At 41.1% G+C, this 24488-nt stretch overlaps 1 protein-coding gene across 5 annotated transcripts in view; it reads left to right on the forward strand.

The window, feature by feature from the left end:
* Nucleotides 1-24488, forward strand: part of ARMH3 (armadillo like helical domain containing 3) — a 128768-nt gene that overhangs the window by 14442 nt on the left and 89838 nt on the right. For all 5 annotated transcript variants that reach the window (XR_003991362.1, XM_030485572.1, XM_030485574.1 and 2 more), the window contains 11 exons: nt 4224-4280; nt 5285-5328; nt 6842-6902; nt 7906-7952; nt 8634-8709; nt 10856-10949; nt 15744-15845; nt 19773-19831; nt 21193-21258; nt 22368-22437; nt 23942-24002. Coding sequence is in view for 4 of the 5 variants with exons in the window: in XM_030485572.1 (XP_030341432.1) it covers nt 4224-4280; nt 5285-5328; nt 6842-6902; nt 7906-7952; nt 8634-8709; nt 10856-10949; nt 15744-15845; nt 19773-19831; nt 21193-21258; nt 22368-22437; nt 23942-24002 (737 nt within the window). In the remaining variant the exon portion in view is untranslated. The remainder of the gene's footprint in view (nt 1-4223; nt 4281-5284; nt 5329-6841; nt 6903-7905; nt 7953-8633; nt 8710-10855; nt 10950-15743; nt 15846-19772; nt 19832-21192; nt 21259-22367; nt 22438-23941; nt 24003-24488) is intronic.

Genomic DNA, 24488 nt, shown 5'->3' on the forward strand with positions numbered 1-24488 from the left:
AAGAAATTGTGCTGATGTTTAGAAAGTACAATCTAACCTGAGGCAGACGTGTAGCAAGGGGAATTTCAGCTTGAGCAGTTCATCTGGCAAGGTTGAAAACAACTTGAAGAAAGGTTTTGTATGACAGCTGCCTGACACTGTCCTTTGTCAGCAGCACTACAAGAAAAGACTGCAATGCAGTCATAATCTTTGTCCTTAAGTAGAGTTGCTACTTTCAGTTGCTGTTCTTTGGCCCTTAGAGTCAGTTTGGTGGTTGCCTGGTTGTCAGTGTGTCGTAGCATGCTTTCATGCCTCAAATCCTTGGAGTTCTCTTTTTAGTTAACTGTGCTGCAGTTGATAGGTTCTCTTTTGTTCTGAACTGTGTTGGTTGCTAAATTGTGTTTCCAGCTGCTTAAGAAAATCTAATTAGGCTGAAAATTTGTTAGTTGGCTATGAGCTTGTTTCTGTCTTTAATGTGAATACCAGTGTGTTTTTCATCAGGGAGTTCTTTCATATTTTGGGATATTTTGTAGTATCCTCTCAAATTCCCTGGGAAATATCTGTCCACATTTTCATTACCAGTGTAGCGGAGATCTTGGCTTGCTCATTAACTTCCGTTCTAGGAGTAAAAATGATTTATGTGTCTTTACATGGAACCTTTAAAGGAATGTCTCTGATCTGAAACCTAGTGATTTTTCAAAAGTTGTTCCAAGTCTATAGTTATTCAAGTCTTCAGCTATATTTTATAGGTTTTTTTAATCTTAGTCCTGATTTCAGGGAAAATATCTTTACCTTGGTACTATGTGAGAGAAACATGAAAGAGTAAATAAATAATTGACTATATCATGAAAATGATGAAGCTAAGCATACACAAAAGTCTGCCAAACAGAGAAAATGCTGTGAGGAAGACTATTTGATCACTTTCTCCGTATTTTAAGGGATGGCTGTTAGAACCGCAGGGTAAAACATAAAATCAGGTAGTGACTTTTAAATAGTTAAATTCCTTGGTAACATCTGGGTGGAAATGTCTTTGCCTCATGTTCAACCTGCTAGTTTGTGCCTTTTGCTAGGCAGAGCTGGAAGGAATTAGTCAAAACATGGGATTTTCCCTCTCTGTGCTTGTCTGACAGCATATAGTGTGTCTGACAGCATATAGTGTATTTGACAGTCCTTCATGTATGGTTACTTATCTCCTTGATATGGTCAACTACAGGTGCTGAAGAGACACTTTTCAACTTTGAAGAGTCAGAAAACATGTCTTTTTTTATTAAAAAAAAAAAAAAAAAGAAAAAGCCCTCAAATTGTTTTAAATGAATATCTTTAACAAAAAAGGGTAGTGATTCAAGCTCCAGTTCCCTGCAAGATGGCTTGCCTGCAGAGGAGGTGGCCTCAGCAGGGCTGACCGCAAAGCTGCTGAATCATCCTTAATGAGCCTTCGTAGAAAAGTCTTAAGTGGACTTTGGCCTTCCTTTGTGTTACAGATGTGAAGATAAGTTAAGCATCTAACTAGGACTTATACATAGTTAGCTTGGGGTTTTTTTCTGCTTTCTTTTCCTACCAAAAAAAATTGATTCCCATAGGTTCGTGGTGGAGGCAGAGATATATTTGGGGGCATGGAGGAGATGTCATTCCCTCTGTCAGACCTGTATGCTTCTTCATATAATACTCACTTTGCATGGCATGTCTCACCTGGGGATTGCTTTAAAATTACCTTGTAATGATTTCCCCGCAGCTTCCACCTTCATTTCTATGGGTTAGTGGTGGATAGTCTGTGGAGGACATCTTGCGTATTCCCAGGTTCCAGGGCTTTTTGTCTGTACCTCATCACTGACAACAGGACCTTAATGCTACAGTGTTTGCTATCTGCTGGTGGTGATAGGGAAGGACCTCTGTTCTCTGAAGAGCTGACAATCATGAGTTCTTTCTGGAGGCACATGGAGGCAGAAGCCACTTTTAAGTTTGTGTAACCTCTTCATTGATGTACTTTAAAGTTTTCAAAATGCTTTTCAACCACTTTTCAAGGCTGTCGCATGTTTCTGCATGTTATGGAGTGACGGGTACAATTTAGACTTTTACAACTTTTGCTGTGATTCCCAGTAAGAGGGGAAGTGAACTCTAAATCAGCAGGATTAGGATAGGGAAGCAGGAAGTATAGAGTAGGCTTAGGGGTGCTTGTACAACTTGTAGCTTGCTGATGTTCATTGTAGGTTTGCAGACTAATGCTCATAGACAATGACTGGAACTGTTTGCCCTCGAGGAGCAAACCACACACCCTGTGGGCAGCACAGGAAATATTCTCATCACAGTGGTACAGACTTGCACACTGAAAGGCACTAGAAACTGCCTTGTCCCATGTAGAGTAATACGGTATATGAATTACAGTGGTTAGTCATCTGCCTGCTGCTTAAGGAGTTAGGGAAGCCTGGAGGAGGCATAGAATGTGTCGGAGGAATGGAATACTTCAGACAGGAATTATTAACCAAACTTCTACAGATACAGAGATGGCGACTGAGAAGATAGAGGGCAGAGATCTGTAGCGAGCTAGGCCAGCTTCATGACCCCTGTCAGCTGTGCACTGATGACACCTTGCTGCCAAGAGGCAGGAGACGTGGAGCATGTATCTTGGAAAGTCTTGGGCAGTGGGAATGTGCTGGTCAGTCAATGGCAGTGGGAAGAGTTGGTCATAGGCTGGAGGTGGGATGGATTGTGTGACTAGGTCTCGGGGCAGCCTTGTAGTGCTGGTCAATGTAGTATCTTCCAGCTTGCTTATTCTCCACATCTGGGAATTTGGATAACCCTACAGCCTCCAATCCATTATAGCCCTGCTGCTCATTGTCTGGAAAGGAGTCCTTCACTTTTATTGGTTGTGAGTCACAGGCTGGCCTCTCTTCTGTGTGTGAGCTGTGGTGTGGAGAGTTTCTCTTTGTTGTGTAAGGAGAGCAAAAGAAATTAGCAAAATTATGATATATTTACAATTATAGATTTTAATCTATTTCTATTTAAAAACTTGTGAAGCCTGTGTGTGCTTTACTGATACTGACTAAATTTAGTTTCTGAAAGGGAGCATGGCTGTACAGACAGGGTGAGGCGTCCCTGCCCATGGCGGGGGGGTTGGGACTAGGTGATGTTAAGGTCCTTTCCAACCCAAACCATTCTATGATTCTATGACCATATATTGTTCCTCAGTAGGAGCCTCTACTCCAGCCTCAAGGAAATATCTTTGCATGCTTTATGCACAGATGGGTTCTGTGTGAGTTTTCTGTCTTCTTCTCAGGCAGCAGACAGGGCTGCGTGCTGCTGGAGGCAGACTGACAGACTGCCTGAGCTTTGGTTTGTTCTGACCCATTTCTTTTCTGAACCAAAAAGAAAGGCAGATCCTTCCAAAGCGCACCAAATAATTGAGAGCGTGGTGTTTCCTGATGAGCATTATTTGTAACTTGCTGTCAAGCCCTGGGCAAATCAGTCAGATAACTATGTAACTTGTAGGGCATCTGATACATGCTTTGTGTTTTATTCTTCAGATCCACTTTGGACTTACTGCATAGGTAGAGCCTTTTCTCTGTCCTGGTTCCAAATTGACTTTGTTGGTTCTGCACTGATGCATATAAACCAGGAAAAACAAATGTAAATTGCTAATCTAAAATGCTTCCTAAATTATCAGGACTTACCTTTATAGATGGAGCCTGTGTGCTTTGTTCGGTTAAGTTCAAGGAATTCATATTCTCCAGAGACTTGTAGCTCTCAGTTGTGTAAACTGTTGAAGTGTTGAGCTCTGACTCCCACAGTAGATGAGTCTACAACGTTGTCATGCCTTCCTGGGTCCTCCTTCCTTTAAGTAATCTTTGCAAGGTGTTGCAGAGGGAGATAGCAGAACGTTAACGTTCAGTCCCAGCTTCACTGCTTGTTCCTGCTGCATAACAGTGTGTGTGTCACAGATAACAGGCTTGCAGGACAGCTGCTCCACTTTCAAGCTGACAGATGAGCTAGTGGAGGAGCAGAAACTCCTTCTCTTCTCAATAAAATCAGGAGACTGCCTGGCTGGGCCAATAAAGAGGTGTCCCAGGCATAGCAGTCTTAGCGTGTACTGTGACTCCTGTTTCTTTATGTGTATTCTGCTTTGTGGGACAGGAGAGTGAGTCTTCCCAGGTGGTTGGGTAAACTTGGATAGATAATAGCAGGTTTTTTTCCTGGAGTCTGAACTTAAAACCAGTTTTCTTTCTTCCTTCTCCCCCCATGCTGAGCAGTCAGTGAATCCCTACATTGTGAAGCTCTCCATCGTCGATGATGAGGCCACACTCAATGTGAGTATTTGACTTAATTGCTCTGTGCTGCTGGTGTTAGTGTAATGAATGCAATCATAGTGTCTGGTAGAAAGAAGATCTAGGAATAGTGCTACTGTAAAGAACAGCAGTGGGATTCTGCCCTAACTGCAGTATTGCAATAGGTTGGGCATCTCAGGGTTTGGATAGTTTGATCATCAGTTAAATGGTGGGGGTGGTTAAAAAGCTGGGTAGCAAGGAATATGCTGAAGTTGGTCTATTATACATTTATGAACAATCTATACACTATTTGCTGTCATGTGCCAGAGAGGCACAAGATAGCTTATGCCAAAGGAGATCTCATTTCCAGTGCTGTGTCACATGAGTCCACAAGTCAATTCTTGTAGCTCAGTGGAACCTGGTGCTTGAGTCAAGAGTCCTGCAACATATTTTGGGTAGCCACTAAGTTCTGTATCCAGACCTGGATAGAAAGTGGCAGCACACTATGAGCTATGAGGTCTGGACTTAGAAGCTGTTCTTTAGGCCCAATGTGAAAAAGCAAGCTCCATGCTAACCAAGGGATGAGAACAATTTTTCTGAGTTAATTAAATGAGCTTGACAGAAAGGGTGATCAGGAGCTGTGGAGTGGTAGAGGCTGCTTGGAAGAAGTTAAGTGATTACTAGTATTATGGCCTTTCTTTTGGACTTTTGAATGTCTTTCCTCTGACACCAGCTTCCTTCTGAAGTTCTTGCTGCTTTATTGAGGCTTCTTGAGTGAGTAAGCCCTGTCTGGAGGTCCAAGAAGAGTAAATGTTCTCTGTTGAACTTAGGAATTAGATACTAAACTTTAAATTTTGGTGTCTTGTTTTTTGGATGATACTTTTTTGTATCATAGCATGCCTTAATAGTTGAAACAGCTTCAGGGGAAATTCTTCATAGTATGGTAGGTTATCATGGTGGGGACACTGTTATGTGTGTTCGGTGTGTGATCTCCTGCGTTGAGATTTGTAATGTAAAGATTTTTTTAACACTTTCATTTTTTTCAGGGAATGGGACTTGTAATTGCCCAGGCTTTGTCAGAATATAACAGGTAAAACCTTACTGTCTCTGGTTTTTCAGTGCATGGTACTTGCTGTACATTTCCACAAACTTTTTTTTTGTGACAGCCCTGATGCACCTGGAGAGGCAGGGATTAGTCTTATGCTTTGGTTATTTCAGCTCAGTTGTTGCTGTCATTGCAAATGTAAATGTATCTGTACCAGCTGGGCTGATGTGCTTCGGGAGAGACCTTGCTGTAGGGGAAGATAACTATTGTATGCTTTTACTGTCATGAATTTTACCTCGATATTAACCTTGTGCAAAATCTTAGTCCCAAGTGAAAAAGTAAATGATTTGCTGAGTACTTGTCTGTTAGAAAATTAATTTAACTGAAACACAATCTAAACCAAACAAATGTATCCAGGGCTATCCACGCGCCGGATCACAGATGATTAGGGGATGTATGCTCTCGCGAATGGTGCAAAGCATCAACTACTTCTGAAGAAAGAGCAGAAAGTCAGCAGTTGGGGTAGCATGTTCCCAGCCTGTTTCATAAGCAACAGCACAAAATGTACAAGCTTAACTAAGAAGCAAGCGCTTCAGAAAAATTTGGAAACTTAAAGCAATTTCACCTGAGCAACCCAAGGCTGCTATTTTTTTTTTTTGTGCAGTAGGATTCTCAAAGTGTCCAGAAAAATGTTTTAATTCCTTTGAAGGTCTGCTATTATGTGGATGACTTGCAAGATCAGAAAATCCATGTAAATGTATATAACAGGGTAAATTACTAGAGTAAAGCAGGAAAAGCCTCACCAGCCCAACTTGCTTCATTCTGACAAACGCTGTCTCAGACTATGGCCTGTTTTGCTTAGCTCTTTCTTTCCACCATCCCAAAATATTCAGAGTCGTTTTCTTTGCATGTTGCATTGTGTGTGATCAGATTCCTGTGTGAAAGACACAATAAATGGCCATGTGAGCTTTGCTAGTCCATTTGAATGCCAAATGAATCAACTTAGCTTAAAGCTGAGGTACCCAACCTATTTGTTGACTTCACTTACTCAAGTTCCAGTCCCTTTGCTTACTCCAGGAATGTGGGATCAGGCAGGATCATGCTATGAACCATAACGGTCCTCATGTTTTCTGCTGGCCATAGGGTGGTCGACTCTGTTTTAGTCTGTAGTGGATGATGATTGAACTGAAACTGTTCTGTGGTTACTGATTGTGCGTGTTCATGTGGTTCGTTACTGTTGCCAATATAGGACAAAATTTCCTAAGTCACTTGGTCATTTTCCTTCAGTGTTAGCCTCCATTGGATGTATCCTCTATAACAGCACAGGCATTGTTCAGTCTCATGTGTTTCAGCAACCCCACTTCAACTCTATGCATTTTACAAATATATTAATACCCTTTGCATCTCTTTTTGTGACTTCTTGAAAAGGGCTTGTGAACATTGAAACTTTTGCCATCCTGTATCCTTATCAGATAAGACTGTATTGTAGGGCTTTAGATAAAATAACCCTAGTTCAATTTCTAACCCTGAAGCTTCATCCATACTCCTTTTTGTGCAGGCAATACAAAGATAAGGAAGAGGAGCACCAGAGTGGTTTCTTCTCAGCCCTAACTAATATGGTAAGCAAGGAAGCAGTGTTTTTCTAGTCTTAAAATAGGTGCCTGCATAGAAGTTTAGCAGGAGGTTGTTTCCAAAAACTGAGTTTGGGGTGTGGGTTCTGGAGGAGGAGGAGGTGCATTGGTCCAATCCAAACCAAATACAGCTGAAATGTATTCTGAGAAGCATGGTGTTGTCTGGCTGGGAGAGCTCTTTCAAAGGATGAGATCTCTATTCTGACATTGATAATCGAAATTATTTTCTTTCATCTTCTTCATTCTAGTTGACTTCATTTAAAAAAACCACAATCAGTTGTTGGATACTTTTAAACAGCTACTTATTTTTGAAAACAAGCTGCTGCTCTGCTGATGTACTCTAAACCAGAGAAGCTGAATATTTTTGTGGCAAATTCTGGTCTGTCACTAGCTTTGGATATCTGTTTCTTTACTGTCTTGTTTCTCAAGCCTGGGTGCACTGTAGCACTGAAGGAAGTTTGGATTCTGCAATGGGCAGTGTCTGTGTTTTTGGAGAGGTGCCCTCCAAAGGCAGTTGTGAATTTCTTCCTTGTTAAGAGTACCCACTGTTCTCCTTGTTCAGTTTGGCTTCACTGTAGTCTGAGATCTAGCTGTTGGTAGGAATATTACCTGTTGACAGCTGTTTGTCAGGAGTGACATTAGTAAAACCGTTACGACTTTGGGGCAAGCAGATAGGAAATAATCTATGTTGTCCTCTTGCAGAATCACAGACTAATCTGGGTTGGGATTCAGAATATAGTTGGTCTCTCCACCCCCCCGCCCCTTTTGTGATTTGAAAGGTGAAGCATTGGTCTGTGATGATAATGTGAAATAAAATGTTCATCCTGTTTCCCATTTGTATTTTACTAGTATTAAAAAATAAGTTGCATGTGTGCCTTGGATGACAACACCTCTCGCAGGGCACTTCTGATTTAGTTAATTCCATGTCTTCTCTCATGTTGTATTATAGCTTTCACAGATTCCTTCTATGCAATACTCTTTCTTTCCGTAGGTGGGCAGCATGTTCATAGCAGATGCTGATGAGAAGATCTCAGTCCAGTAAGTGCACAGATGTCAGTTACGCAATGAATGGCGACTCACTACATGGGTCAACACCATCCACTTCCTCGTGGAGCTGTTCTAATGTAGCAAAGCAAACTAGAGGGACAATTTCTCTTGTAACTAAAATGGTACTACACCCCTGCAAACAGTGGATTCTTACTTAAGTGAGAAGGGTGCGACAGGAGGAGCCACAGCTGAGTTGTTTGTAATGAAGTGTATTAAAAAAAAACCAACCCACAAACCTGTGGATTTGGGAGTGTTTTTAACATATAATAGGCATGTTGGTCGTGGCAGATGGGAAGTGGTGGTTTGTTCACTCTTGTCCCCAACAAAATGTTTTCTAAATCAAGGGGGGAAGTGATAAATATGAGGGTTTGTGGTATCTGTATGACCCTCTGCCCTTAAAATAAAGGACTTTAAAGGGAAAACACTGAGCAATGAGGGATGCCTTCAGCAGGAAGGGAAAAACTAGTTGAGCTCTAAAAATAGCTATTTCAATGGATTGCTAAGTACTACTGATAATCAGAATGACTGGATTGCAGAGGCAGAGTTTTAAATAGCTGAAAAAAATAATTTCTTCTTTCAGATGGGTCATGCTTCTGAAAAACTTTGCTCTTGGGATTCTTATCTGGTATTAGCCCTTAACTAACTGTGCTTTTGTCTGTATCCTTTCCACAGAACAAATGAAGCAATCCTTCTGGCCCTCTATGAAGCCGTTCACTTAAACCGGAATTTCATCACAGTTCTGGCACAAGTGAGTTTCAGCATGATGTTTGCCTATTTGTTTGTAAGTGCATGTCTTTGAAATTAGAGTCTCAGAAATGGAATTGGTGAAAAGATAAGTTTTCTTGCCCCCTCCCTGCCCCTGCATACTTGTCATAGGTGTACATGAGCATAAAAGATCAGAAGCAGGCCAGGACCTGGGTTTATGACAGTTTTAGGAAATGCCTTCCTCCCTTGCCAGAAAATGAGTAAAGTTTTGAGGGCAAAGCTCATGTTGGAGTGGGCCATTTTTCCCACTGAAGGATAGCCTGATGTGTTTAGGAAGCCCTTCAGGTTTAGGCTTTTTATCTTGGTTTGTAAGTACTGATGGTAATCTGTGAGAAAAATGGCATCAACAAAACAGTTAACACCTTTCCCCAGTTATTTCAGGTCCTCTGAGTGCAGCCATACATCACAGGCTAGACAACATGACATGATGGAGGAGACCTTTGGGGACTCCTGACAGTAGTGGAGATGGAAGAGGTCTGATAGGCAGATCTGCTGCCTCTGAGGAAAGCTTCTGTTCCATGGGTGGTTAATCTGCAGAGGTTCTCTGCCTCTCTTTTCCCAGGTTATTCATTTTTAGCACTTGTGAGAGATTTCAGCTCTTCTATGTAATATGTGGTCGAGATATCCCTGAGGGAGGAAAGGCCTTTGGCAGGGAAAAGAGTAGGGCAGGGAAAGAGCAGCCAGAGTAAAAGCTCTTAAATTAGAAATGAAAGGATAAATTAGTTATTAGTCAAAGTGATAGATGAAGCAGCCACTGATGAGTGGGTTTAATTGAAATGGAGGCCTGATGTTCTTGGGTGGGTTATCTGTAATCTTTCATTTGAGAGAGGGCACAGTAGGTCATGCTGTCCTTTGAAAAAACTCATAAAAACTGATGAATGCTCTTGTCTAAGTTGGTGTCCATTGCTGGGGAGTACATGAGTGACTGTGCCCTGCTGCTGTGTGGGCACATAGGAAGAGCAGGGGTACAGTTGTGTTCGTGCCTGGTGGTAAGGTTTTGGTATACTTACCAGCTTGTTGGTCCTCAGTTTTTGCTGCTAGGTGGCACTATTATCTTTCAACTGATGGTTAGTGTTTGGGGAAAAGAAAGGTAAACACCGTAACAAAATCTATGTAAGCAAACCTATTTTATGTAAAATTTTCCATGGAAAATTGTATTTTAAAGTTTAAATCGGTGCGTGTAGTGATTTAAAATTGTCTTTGCATTGTAGTATGTGTGTCTGTGCTTCCCTTAAAATACAAGCATTTATAGTTGGTCATAAAATGAGATATTCAAAGACAATGTGGAGGAGATCCACTTGCAAAAAATCCTATGGAACTAACATCAAATCAGCAGTTCTGTATCTCTTCCTTTTACTTTGAAATCGTGATGATATATTAAGGCGGATGATACATTTATGTAAAACTTGCCCTATGAAATGGACACTTTGCTTGGCAGCCAGACTTAAAATAGCATGGCAGATTGCCTGCAGTCTCACCAGTATGGATAGATCTGGAAGCTTGCAAAGAGTAAAGTCAAAGCAGTAATTAGGCAGGCAACTATTAGCAAAGATGAAATGGGGAAGAGTAACTGACTGGAAGCTGAGAGGATCGATAATGATAGTGTTATTTATGTTATGCACTCTTTTCCTGCAGTGCCTGGGCTTTCTAGTGAGACAGGAAAGTAATAAATTGCCATCATCTTTGAATATGAACGGGTGGAGGGCAAGAGCAAGGAGAATTTGCTTTTAGAAAGAGAAATAAAAAGGTCTTGGGGGAAGACTTTGAATGCAGACCCTTGGGTTGTTTTGGGGGGAAGCAGTAGCTATATAAACAGTGTAGGCTTCTGCATGCCTTTTCCCATTCTACACTGGGGACGGGCGTATTATCTGTCTTCTGGGGGCAGCTGTCACTTTCTGATGTATTTCTGTGTTGTGGAGTAATGAAATTGATGTACAGTTTAATTGTTAGATGTCCAAGGTAAGGAAGCATAGCTTTGTTTTTTGGAGGAAAGGTTGAAGTTTCTTGGGAGTTCATTTGGTCATGTCTGTTGTGCCAGAGCACGAAGCAGTACAAGTAGTGATCTGTACGACTGGTGCCTAGGGAAGCTATTGACCTGTGTATGTCTGGGCATTTGTGTTTTCTGTTAGAGCCATCCTGAAATGGGACTGATGACAACACCAACAAGCCCAATTCCAGCAACACCTGTTACTCCACTTGGAACCACCCCGCCTTCTTCAGATGGTAAGAAACAGAATGATCTCCTGGGGAATAACCATTAAAAACTGTAAAATAACTAGCAAAGCATTTTCTCAAGATGACAGCTAATGAGGTCAGTCTGGAGCAGATGTGACCTGGTGGTCTCTCCCCTGGAGCAACTTGAGCAAGATTCTTTGATTTGAATTTATTGCTGTTTTGCCTTGTATATTGCTCAGTGAAATTATGCTGATATTCCTTCTGAAAACAGTATTGACCCAGTCAGTATCTGCGTGAAGATACACCCAGCCCATTAGTTACTCTATGTAGGCTTTTACTTACGAATATTTCTAGTGTCAGGTTCTTTGCCTGGGATTATTTGTCATTGGAACAGATTTACATAGAATCACAGTGGATTCCTGCTTGTCATTAATGCACTTGTCCCTAGCTTTGAATTGAGTGGGATTTGAATCCAGCCTGGGTGTGGAAGTATTCCTCCCTCTTGTTGCCTTTTCTATGATAGGCTTTGTAAATGACTGCTTGCCCTGAGATTTTTCTTCTAAATGAGGTGTTACGTGTCCACATAAATACGCTTTGAAATCATTGAAAATAAAACTCTTTTTAAGTTTAAGTTATGGACAGATATAGCCTAGTTTAATAGAGGGAATCAAATGGCTGTTGTCATGTAGCTTAATGGTATCCTCTAGATCTGAAGAAAATGTTTAATGAGGGAACAGAGTCAGTTTGAATAGTGCACAGTTCAGAAATTGGGGAAATATCAGCCATTCAGGTCATTTGATATCCTAGTTAAGGATGATCCTCCTTGTGGATGAATTCTGTCTGGCTACCATGAATATCAAAAGCTTCAGTTAAAAAGCCCCCTATGTCTCAGCTATCCCTGTGCGTATAACGTAAAATGTAAAGGGATGGGCATTTTGCGGGCTTCTGTTCCACGTGTTCATTGCAAGTGTATCCACCCACACACCATATTATACAACTGAGGAATTTATGCTTACCTACATCTACAGCTTGCTCACACTCTCTTTTCTTAATTTGCCGAAAAACAAAAGCAAAACAAAAACTCCATCCTGCTTTCAGCAGAGGCAGTGATCTCATAAAGCCTGAGGCTTCTTGCTGCTTGTGAGGTTATTACATTTAAGAAGAGGAGCTGATTTTAAGATGCAGTAATTACAATGGGGAGCATTCTTTGTTTCTATTTGCTGTCACCTTGCTGATTGCTACTCTGTGATAATTTTGGGGTTTTTTTTTTTGAGGATCTTGGCTTAATTTAGTTTGGTGATGCTTTAGTCTTGCTGTAATTTTAAAGGTATGTCAGAATTTTCCTCCTTTTCTAAGGTCTTGCAACTCAGCTGTAAAATTAGCCTCTGGCTGAAAATTAGCAAGAGGCTTTTTGGCTTTGGAATGAAAAGATTGGTTTCTTTTTCCTGCATTAAAAAAAATAAAAAAAGCATAGTTGAGCTATTTTCAACTTAGATCAACATGTAAAAATCCATCTATGGGTTTCAGGTGCTTTTAATGCTGACTGGGATTAAAAATGAGTTCATATTCTGGTTTGAAATGTCTCTGGCTGTTAGCCTATAGTGTGAATTAAGACCTTTTAAAGTTTCAATATGTATGTTTAAACAAATGAAGGTCTAGCGTGAACCAGGACAAGCAGTGATGTGTTCTTCAGAGTCAGTTCTTCTTATTTTTTTTAAAAAATGAGACTTTTGCTAGAAACTGTTGATCCATAATATGTAAATCAAGTGTGCCTGTCACCATAGTTATCTAAATGTCAGTTTGCTTACTGTTGTTAAATATTCATTCACTGCATTCATTGTAACAGTTCCAGAAGGACCCACTGGGGATATAAATACGTTTTTCAGACTTTTAGCTGAATCTTTGAGCTATTCATAATATTGGGGGTGAAAAAGCTTCCAGTCTTATTGCATAGACTTTGCCAACAGACTGGGCACATTGGCAATGTGTCAGGAGCCCCAGAGCTTCAAGACTGAATGGACTAAAACAGCTCACACTTGGGGATGTGCAGCCTTTAGAAGGTAAAAGCCCCATTATGATTTCTTCGATATGATTCGAACAGCGAGATTACACTGATCTATATGGCCTGTTGTTTCCAAGGGCTACAATTTTGTATTCAAGGTGATCGTATAATTCTGAGCTCCATGAGAACCTCTGCTGTGCTCTGGGCCTTTCAGTGCTCGGTTGAAAGAGCCTGCATTTTACTGTTGTCTCCTTCATCCTTCTATGCCTGTGCTTCCCCCAGTTCCAGGGGTAAATAAGCCTTGCTTGCTTCATTACATGGTTATGAGACATAAAGCTTGCATTAGGAAAGGTGGTGTTTGTTAAAGCAGGCTTGTCTCTGAACCTAAGTACAGTTGCATACGGGGTCAGATCACTTTCCCTCAGGTTGCCAAACCTAGCCACCTAAAACTCAGATGTGAGTAATTCCTTACTTCTTGCAAGGTCTAGTGTCATTATAAACACCTTTTTCTTTCTTCAAGATTGAGAAAAGCCTTGAACATTCCTGAGAATAGATGGAAAAGAGGTAATACAGATGTGTGTTCTAGTGGCCTGCAGATCTGTTTCCAGTGCAAAGGGAGCCCTATCTTAGGCTATCTTTATAGCTTGAGAAGAGAGAGAGCCTTCTGGCAATTGTAATTCAAGCCACCTCTGACCTCCTGCATGTGAAAACTTGCAAGTTTCAGCTTCTGGGCAGCTGGAACAGTGGTGTTATTGTCATGTCAGGACAGGCACATAGAGCTGGAAAAGATCACCTTGACTCTTTGAATCTGTTGCCTTGTGCTTGAAGGCACATGATCTTAGAATGCCTTAACTTAATCTCAATTTGTTAAATTTGTTTCCCAATAATTCCTCTTGGGAGGCAGTTTCAGCATCTTGTTCCGTTGTTAAAAATCTTCAACTTTCCATCCTGCATTTCTTGTCAGTTTATACCCATTTATCATGGTGTTAACCTTACTTTGGAACACAGCTCTTTCAAACATTGGGTTACTTGCCTGTGTATTTTGCTGTCTCATAGAAGGGCACTCTTTTCCTCTGATCAACTTACTAGCCTTTCTCTAAATTTGCTCAAGTATGAGTTCATCCTCTTTGAACATGGGATCAGCATAATTATTCACAGAGTTTGAGACAAGGTCTCACCAGCACCTTGTGCAGGGCATTACAGTGTTCCTGTCTCTGCTGAAAGTGCATTTCTGGGTATGTGGTAGGACCACACTCTTCAGAGCTTGGTGTTGGTAGCTCGTCATCTCATGATCTGATAGCGTACCATGGTATCACAGCATTCCATTTGCAGCTGATGAGCTTGCAGCTCACAATGGAAATAAACCCCTGAATTCCTGACCTTATGGCTTATATTATTGAATTTAATCTTGTATTTATTATACGGTCTTTGTTTTTATCCTGTTCTTTGTGTGCAGTCTGATATTTCTTTGTTTTGTGGTATCCCCCGTTTTTCTGTCATTTGCAGATTCATTAGGAAGCAACTGCTTCTTGTGCCAAGGTCACTCACAAAAAAGAAAACTATTCTCTAAACTGACACCTAAGAAATTAAAGTAATAACTTTTTTCCCAGACTAATAATTTCTCCAATTATTTCTGCTTTGCCAGATCTTTGATGTATTTTGAATTTCTGTATTGGTTCCCACCTATCTGCTTCTCTCTAATTTTTTCGTACAGAACTGTATTAAATGCTTTACTGAAGTCCTCCTAAAGTAGCTCAGTCTGGTCTTGTTGGGGTTTTTTTTGTGTCTTTTTTTTTATCTGAGCTAATTTATCTTAAAGGATACCAGACTTACCTGGCAGGATCTGCAGTTAAATGCATGCTGCATTTTCACCACCCTCCAATATTTCTTGTAAAGCCCTTCTGAATGGGAGGCTTAGAATGGCCCTTGCACACAGCTCAGGCTCAGTCATCAGTAAAAACGTGGCTCAGTCACATGCTGGAGGTTTGACAGCTCATAAACTCAGGGCTTCAGATGGCACATGGGGAGTGAGCAGGAGGCATGTTGTGCAATTAGCTGAGTAATTGAGATAGCTTCTTGTAAAGTCTAAGGCAGATGATGTCCAGTGTTACGGTGTCAAAAGTACAGCTGGTGGTAGGAGGGAGTCCTAGAGAAATGCCGGTGAACTGCTGTTCTGCTGCAGGTATGGAAAATATGTTTCTGCTCCCTGCTGTGTTGTGATTTCTCTAGCACAATCTATAATTGCTTTTGCTTCTTGTTTTTTATAAAGCTGCTCTTTCTACCTCTCTTTTCTACCACTTTGGTTATGCAATAGCCGTTCGATTACTGTCTCATGTGTTGCTTCTGCAAGAGAGAGAGGCTGTTGTTGGGAAGGAAGAATGGAATTGATGTGGACCTTTTGGAACTGAAATTCCAAAATTGCTGAAACTGAAAAGGGTCTTTGCTGGGCGTGTTTCTTGCCAAACAGGTGTGAATGTTAGCTGTGTTGGTTGTAAGAATTGGATATCGGTGTGAATATCTTGAGCTCCCTAGGTTGGGAATGTTGATGAGTGCTAAACTAGTAAGCTGATCTCCCTTGGGAAAGTGGCGCGGGGGAGGACAGAGAAGGGTATTACTTTCTTGGGTACCACAACCTATACTCAGAGCAGGAGAAATGGTCTCTGAGGGAATGGTACCTGTCTTCAAACTAAAATCTTTGCTGGGTGATTGTGAAGGAGGAGGAGGTCAAGTGACTGCAAATAAGCTGATCTTATCCCAGATCTGTGTCTGTGCCTTGGTTCTCTGTATAGTTGTCTCTTGTGTTTGTGGAGCGTAAACGTGTCTTATCTGCTTTGTTCCAGTTATAAGCTCTGCGGAGCTGCCTTTGGATGCTGATGTGCAAACTAGCAACCTGCTGATAACCTTCTTGAAGTACAGCTCGATTGTGATGCAGGACACAAAAGGTAAATACATTCTGTTGGATGCAGCAAGCAGTGCTTCTTGAAGTCAGGAGGGCATAAGAACATGTCTAGTCACTCCATAAATAGGCATTTACTAGAGTCCCTTTAGAGGACTGAAGATTCCACCTTTTGAGAAAATTAAATGATTTCTTATCGCAAGATAGTTAGGAGATGAGGAGAGAAGTCAAATTTGGAAAGAATGTAATAATAATAATAGTACCTAATAACCAAGCCTGTCCCTCTGTAGGAGGTGTGAGCATATCTGATTCCCAACTGTCTGTCAGAGAGGGGAAGTATTTTTAAGAACATTTAGAAGCTGACACAGGAGGCAAAGCTCAGCATTAGGAGGAAATATTTCCTTTGTCCTTTGGTACTTGCTGGTTAAACAGGTAGCTTTTTGATTACAAAGAGGACAGCAGTAACTTACACTGTACTGGCAGTAATTTGCTTGAGAATATATATTTCCGTGTTGTGCTTTTTGTTTCTCCTGATAGTTTCGTGGGAGTTAATTTCAGCTTGCTGGAGTTGAAGTATTGCATCATCTCCTGCTCAGGGTACCCAAGAGTGCTGTTTTGCCCAGTGGTTGTATGGGCAAGACCATAGTGTGAACATAACAAGTGATCTTTGTACTGTATTTCAGCCTATTATGGACTTTTGCTGTTGAGTGAGATGTAACAGCTGAACAAAAATAGGAAAGTAGCTGCAGAACTATGAAACACGGATTACTGAACTTCATGAATGCTTGTCACTTAATAAGAGAGCAGGCAGGAGAGTTTCCTTGTACCTACTAGCCTACAGTGAAATTGTCCCTGGCTGTTGTGTTCTTGTTCAGTATGCAAGCTAGTTGAGAAAAAAGTGAATAATTGAAATTAGGACCAAAAGGGAATTAATGAAAATATTCAGTACACCCCACAAAGCCAAGGCAGAATCAGGTTTACCTGTGTCTTTTCTCAAAGATGTTGCTAACAGGTTGGATGAAGACACTCTGATAGTGGCACATCATTTTTAGACTATCCATTCTAGTGTTTAACTACCCTTGGTGTGAGAAAGCTTCGTGTGCTTTCTAATTCTTTGCTGTGATTTAAATCGATTACTAGTTATCTTCTCCAAGATAGATACTGAGAATGGTTTATTTTTTTCTCCTTTGTGTCAGCTCTTATATATTTGAAGTCTGCTTTCGTGTTTCCTCTTGCTTTTGTCTTTAAGCTAAACCACATCAGTCTTTGCTCAGTCATTTTTTATAGATTGCACACATGAGGAGGGCTTACCAGCTCTCTAATCATCCTTATTTGCTTTTCTCAGTGTCTCTCTTGCTGATCCAAGTCTCTAGTGGAACAATTTTATGTTTTTCAATTTAACTTCTGCACTTATTAGTCACTGTAATATGGAAAGTCTACATCGGGCCTCAGGAACTGCCAAACTGGATTAGTTTCAGATGGAGTGAAATTTAATAGAGGGAGTTCTTTACTAAACAAGCCAGTGAGAGATGAGTTTATTCTTGTGTGAGACAGGAATTGGTGTTTCTTTCTTTGCTTTGGTTCTAGTTTGTATAACATTTGAAATTCATGTAGCTGATGTACTTAATGTCCTTCCTGCCATGGTAGTAATGTGACAGTGAGCTTCATGGACTGATCATTCAAAAAAAGTGTGCCTTCCAGCCCAGTGGGTTTGGGTTTCAAATGGGTATATTCCTGTCCTTATGTTTTGATGATAAATGGGGACCTGCCAAACCTTTTTTTTCTTCTTGTGCAAGACCAAGCATGAAACAGGCTGGCCAGGGAAGTGGTTGAGTCACCATCCCTGGAGGTATTTAAAAGATGTATAGATATGGCACTTAGGGACATGGTTTAGTGGTGGACTTGGCGGTGTTAGGTTAATGGTTTGACTCCATGATCTTAAGGGTCTCTTCCAACCTACATGATTCTATGACTCTGTGTCACACCAATATAGTAACAAGAGAAGAAGTATGAATAACTCCAATTTACTCCATATGTCTTGATACAGGCGGGAACGCTTAGAGGGGAGATTGGTTTGTTCCACCTCCAGGACTAAACAATTGTTCTGGTCCTGTCTCAGAGAACATAGTTTAATAGATTGTATTTGCCAGATCCTCCTCTTGTTTTCGATCCTGTGTCAGTCAGAGGCAGCTGACTGGCAGCCTTGGGAGAAACTGACAGAGGCAGCCTTGGGAGAAGCAAAAACTCTGCATCATGTATTCCCATCTGTAAAACAGGGTTCATATTGATATACCTCCCTATAAGAAGTCATATGCTTTGTTCCTTTAATGAAAGATGCTGTGAAAGTATGAAGTGTCTGTGCGAGTAACTGCCTGTACAGCTGCCCCATAACTGTTAAAAATGCAATGATTATAACACATTGGCTAAAGGCAGAGTACCTGGTGTGAAACAGAAGCCTTTACAGCACGATCCCCAGAGAGAGTAGTGGTACAAAAATATACAAGGAGGCCTTACAAAAGGAAAATAACAAGACTCCAGTGTATCAGAGTTCTTTGAGGCCATTACTCCTGCTTTGCTGGAGTAAAAAACTTTTCAGTTAAACATTTTTGCTGAGGTAAGGAGACATAGGAGAGACTTTTAATTCTCCCATTCCAAAATTCCTCTTCATCTTAGTGCAGCAAGATGAAATCAGCACACTTCAGGGCACATCTTGTTAGTAAACATCTGTCCCTCAGCAGCATAGAAAGGAAAACAAAAGAGGCATCAAACTAGACAAAACAGCTCATTCTATCTATTTTTATAGGTTACTGTACATACACTAACTAGCAAAGTGTTTATAAAAGTGACCTGCAAAGGTGCAAGGAGTTTGGCCGATGGTGTCTTCTGATTTATAGGAGAGTGGTCTAACTGTTCCAGATTTCTCTCTCCTCCAAGTTTAAGGCAGATGTCTGGGATAACATGTTTGGTAGTCTTATGCTTTAGAGAAGCTATTGGAGGTCTCAGGAATGTGCAGTTTTCAGTTTCCTCAGAATTTAGTTGTATGTTGTTGTGGTTGTTTCCTCTTTGTTTGTGTTTTGGGGTGTGTGTGGGGTAAGTGGTTTGTTTTTTAGAACAAAGATGTTCAAATGAGCTTGATTGGACAGTGCATTGAACAGCCCGATATTAGCTGGCCCTGCTTTGAGCATGGGTTGGACCAGAGGTTTCTCTCATCCCAAGTTACTCTGACAGTATATATCTTTTTGATATTTCAAGGTTAAAATCAAGAGGGAAGAGTTTCAAATAATCCAGACAAAAATGGCATTTTTCTGCCTTAGTCCCCCTCTATTCGTGAGCCTTTCAGCCTTCCAATTGTCATTCAGGGCAAAAGTTGCTTGAAGTTGTAAGATGAATAACAAGTTGCAGAACATGATCAGGGTGGAACTCCTTTGGCTTAAAATGCTAAATCTTTGCAGACTTCTTTCAAGGTTTTGCACAGAGCAAAGCAGGTCATATCTCTCAGTACTGGGGCTAAAACTCAGGACTTTGAGCACGTTAGGAGTCATTCTGCTATACCGTGCTATGCCTCTACCAAAACTTTTGCTGCTTGTTTCATAACCTGTAGCAACGGTGATCTTTTTCTTTCTGTCTTGTCTAAGAGAGGGAAAAGTATGTCTCTGCTGAGACAGAAAGACAGGGACTAACCCTAGTATTTAGAATATCTGTGGAAGTAAAGGTGAATGAGATGGAAGCCCCACTTGATAGTTGCAGTGCTATTGGAGGTTCAGATCAGAAACTTTGCAGAGACTGGTGACAAATTGGTGGGATTTAGTGGTCAGGCTAGAGGGTGAGTGCTTAATGACAGTAATTACACTATTAGCTATCACGGAGGAAGCAGGACTATAACAAATCTCCAAGGCTGGGCTTTTCTCTTGCTGCAGTGTTGCTGTTCAGCATTGTTAAACTCATGGAGGACTTATTTTTTTCTTCTTTGCAGATGAGCACCGGCTACACAGTGGCAAGCTGTGTCTGATTATCCTGACGTGCATAGCAGAGGTAGGTTTCTTGATTGAAAGTGTTCAGCAGATGGTGTGTAACAGGGCTCTATCTGCATGCACATCCCCTGCTCCTGTTGAGCTGGAGCTGAAGATCTGCAGTGGTACTGAGTAGTGAGGACCTCAGGCACTTAACATTTGGCTAATAAACCTGATGCATTACTGTTAAAATTTACTTGAAAACTGGCTCATGTTATTTGGGTTACTGAACTCCCAGAGATGAAGAGAGAAAAGAGTGAACCTAAGCCTTTTCTCTTTTAGCTGTTGAATGACCTTGTGGTGTGGCTTTTAGATGAGCAATGTACTAGTGGCTTTCAGTTCTGTGCTCTTCATGCTAAGCATGGGAAATGCCATATCCCATCTGCCTAAGAAGGATACAAATCTGGAAGAAAGCTGAATGGTTGTAGGTCCCTACAAGCAAGATAAGTAGCAAATCGAGTAGCAGAGTGAGAAAGCAGTATCGCAGAGCTGCGTCAGCAGTCCTGTCTGAATGTAGTCCTGTCTCATGGGAAGTATGTACTAATGGACTGATTGATGTCCTGAATGATGATTGAGTTTGTGTGGCATTTGCATTTTGTTTCCTTGCAAGTACAGACCTTTCACTCTTTACAAAGAATAAAAAGCAGCGATGTTGATAGCCAAGGTAAGGATTTTGAAGTATTGTTTCTCCAGGGTGCAGCCCGAAAGGTAATCACCTGCATTTCAAATGTTTGTAATGAAGTTGTTTTGGTACTTGAGTTCTTCAGGTGGATGTATAGATAATACAAGATAAGAAATTCTGTTTCTGCAGGGCAAGAACATGTTTTGGTTCTGGTAGTAAAGGGTATATTTATTACCAGACCTGGCTGTGCATTATCTGGAGGAATCACTTTGATTTAGAGCTGGTCTTGGAATGAGCTTTGCCTGCAGGGTAGTGCAGCTGATAAACCTACCTGCTAGTACTGCAGGAACTTCTGGCATGATGGGTCTATCAAAAAGCCAATATAAACCTTCCTCCACACAGTCATAGGTACTTGCATGGAAATCCAGCACATGAATTTTACAGCACTTGTTAAACTCTTGACACTGTGATGTGTGCAGTCCAGAGTTTGGATGAGCAAAGAAGGAGAGCAGAAAATAAATTTAACAAAACAAGCAGTAGTGCACACTTTAGTTAAAGTGGAATTAGGATCAGGAGAGGTTTACTTTTGTGTGACTGGAGACATGGGTGGGGAAAAGAGGAGGTGACAACTGGCTTAATAACCTGATAGCTCTATGTTGGGAGTTTTGCACTGAAACACATGTGATTGAGAGGCAAGTGGGAGGTGTTGGGCACTTGGTTGGCTATTCATATCTCCTCCCTTTTCTTGCTCTTTTCAATAGGATCAGTATGCTAATGCTTTTCTCCATGATGACAACATGAATTTTCGAGTAAACCTACACAGAATGGTGAGTCTTTTCCTCCAGATGGTCTATTTTCTCTTTGTGGCGAGAACACAGAGGATTTTAGTCCCTGTATGTTGAAAACTATGTCAGAGACTTCTAACCTGAATTGCTAAGGCATGTGAAAATACCGGTGAGAAATGCAGTCGTTGGGAATGATTTTGAAGTTGATCTCAGAATGTTTCACTCCTTCTAAGAACAAAGAGCTGGTTTCGCTGTCGGTGAATTCGGGGGCCTGTGTAGCTGGGGAGGAGCTGTGCCTGAGGTCTGAGGAAATCTGTGGCAAAGACAATGTTCTGCCTGAATCTTCAGCAAGCATTAGCCCTTATGTGATATATCAATTGCCAGCTGGAGTTACACCGAGTCCTCAAATTTGGCTTATGCTTCATCCTGGGTGGGGTGATTCACCTTCAAGGATTAAAATATCTTTTTCCAGAGCTTTTTCTTATGGGTGTCTGTGGAGGAAGTGTCTTTACCTATCTCATGAAGCTCTGTAGTTGCAAGTAATTTGAATGGTTATCCTAAGTTGACGTCTTTGTGGTACTGGCAAGTTCCACCTCATCTGGCAGTGAAGCAGCACTTGGAAGTGTCACTAGTCCAGGACAGAAACAAGCATCTTACTTTACAGTGAGCATACTGCAAGGATGCTAGTTATTCCCACTTAACTACGAACTTGCCCTTCAATTAGCCTTTCTGGTCTGTTACAATAAAGACCAAAGCCATTTAATAGTGTACATGCTGATAAGAATGCAGATCAGCCTTCTGGGTCGGGAGTAAATCAGTGTGTTAACCAAGGGGGAGGAATTGCGGTATGCTGATAGTTTTTTGTGTGTGGTGGTGTTTCTTCTTCCACCACCCCTGCCCCTCTTCATGATAATAACAGTGCCCTTCAGTTATACAGCTAGAAACAAAAACCCAGTGGTCAGCATGCTGAAAAGCATGACACAATTTTGCTCCAGCCGTGGCCTGTAGGATTAATATAGATGACAAAGCATTTGGCAAAAAAGGCAAAGGGAAGCCTGTGCTTATGGTACTACATGCACAAAAGATACAGTAGTACACAGAATGTCACTTCATGCCTCTACTGACTTCTTTTCTTCTTTGTGTATTTGAAGCCAATGAGACATAGAAAGAAAGCAGCAGACAAGAACCTGCCCTGTCGCCCGCTGGTGTGTGCGGTGCTTGGTGAGTATTGTTAGAGCACATGTGTGCTTGTGGTTCCTGAAACATCTTTTGTTCTCCAATGGAAATATGATATTTGTGGATCAAGGGGAGAGGTGGATTGACTTAAAAGGAGAGCAGTTACGTACTGAAGATACTTCCAGCAATGGACTGTCCATCTTTATATGTGGCTCCTCACGGAGAAATTAAATCCAAGACTGCTGCTCTGTAAGCAAGAAATTCTACATACATTTACATTAAGTTTTGCAGAAGCTTCTTGGCCCCTTTTAACTGAATTAGTAACAGTAGGGAGGGCTGTTGACTAATAAATTCAGTGTTTTAGGTGGTTGTGGCAACAGTTAATCACAACTTTGTAGATGATATGATGGGGGCAAACCTATGGAAAGGACACGTGTTTGTGAATGTGTTTGCTGGGCATTTATCCTTTTCTGAGCAAAAGCCCAATAGGACTGTTGGTAGCTAGGGTTGGTTTTGCCTGTGGAGATGGAGGCACAATGGAAAGGTTTTCATGCAGTGTATGATTAAATTGTGACACTCATTGCTATAGAGGCCAAAAGCATAAATAGGTGCAGAAATGGATGGAGCCTGGGTCCCTGAATGATTCTTAAACCTGATGATATGGAAGCAGTCTCAGACTCCAGTATTTTCAAACAGGTGATTGTTGAAGCCAGAACACAAAACTGCATGAAAAATCTTTCTATACTTCATGCGTTCTTTCGTTAGACTATTTTTAGTCACTATTGAGTCATATTGCTGGGCTATTAGTGCCCTAGGAGGTGACATCTCACAAGTGCTACCACTGGCACAGGTTAAGCATTTTACACTGAAGCTGTGTTGGGCAGAGAACACCCGCATGTTCGGTTAGCATTTATTAGCTGAACCATAGTAACTTACCCCCTTCAGTTGTATTTCTCTGCTCTTTGCTTCTTATCCTCACACTGGGAGCTCTTAAATGTTAGAGACATTCTCCCTTATTTTTTTTAATCTTTTCTCTTGAGTGAGTTTTAAGCAGATGTTTGGCCCATGTTGAGATCAAACTAGGTTTACTTGCTTCAGAGTTTGTTTCAGGGAAAAAATAGGTGTTCTCTACAATGTCTTCTCTTTGAGTAAACATGTAGATTGTGCATTATTTCTGGTAAGAATGATTTTCTACAATATGCTTCTCAATGGAATTTTCCATTAGTGACACCGCTTGAAATGTAAGAGAAATTCTAAGCATCAGAATTCATGGTGTACTCTTTGACTAATAGTGGGGGAAAGCTTATGGGGAAGCAGTGCCTCAAAGCAAGTTACATTATGTACCCTCAGTTTCTAGTAGTTGGGTTTTTTTCATTCCAGAGGATGTATAATGCTCTTTAAAACAAACAAACAGTTGAAATTTCTCTCATCTAAGCAGGACTGTTGTCTGATAGAGGTAGGTAGATGGGGTAGTTTGACTTCCTCGTTGTATGTTAGAAGTTAACTGTAGCTAGCTCAATGCTTACCTTATCATTTTCTTTTCTGTCAGATTTGATGGTGGAATTCATTGTAACACACATGATGAAAGAATTTCCTATGGATCTCTATGTGTAAGTGTCTGTGGGGTGACATTGTGATTTTATTTGAGGTTTGAATTTGGGTAGAATTCTAGTCATAGAACAATCTTCTGGCTGAAACAACACTTGTGGCTGGTGGTGGGAGCATGAACTCTTCCAGCAACTTTTCTTACTTCTAAAATGCTCTGTATGGCAGAAAATTGAAAGCGAAATGAGTTTCCACCTTTCAGACTGATTTCCTAATCTACTTGATCAAACACAAAGAGCTTTTCAGTCTGAAAGAAGTTTCATAATACACAGTCATTGCAAGAATCTCCACTTCCCGGAAAATGAATTTTGGTCTAGAAACTGAAAAGACAGTTTTGAAAACCCAAGTATTGACTGACGTGAGGCCTGGAAGGCAATCTGGAGAGTGGGAGAGAGGTTTAAGCCTGAAATAGCCTGCTAGGCAGCAAGGGGTAAAATTTAGCAATGGGGAAAAGGAGAGAAGAGGACAGGGCTACATATAAGTACTCCATG

The sequence above is a fragment of the Strigops habroptila genome, chromosome 5, assembly GCF_004027225.2.
Source record: "Strigops habroptila isolate Jane chromosome 5, bStrHab1.2.pri, whole genome shotgun sequence".
NCBI classification, from domain to species: domain Eukaryota; kingdom Metazoa; phylum Chordata; class Aves; order Psittaciformes; family Psittacidae; genus Strigops; species Strigops habroptila.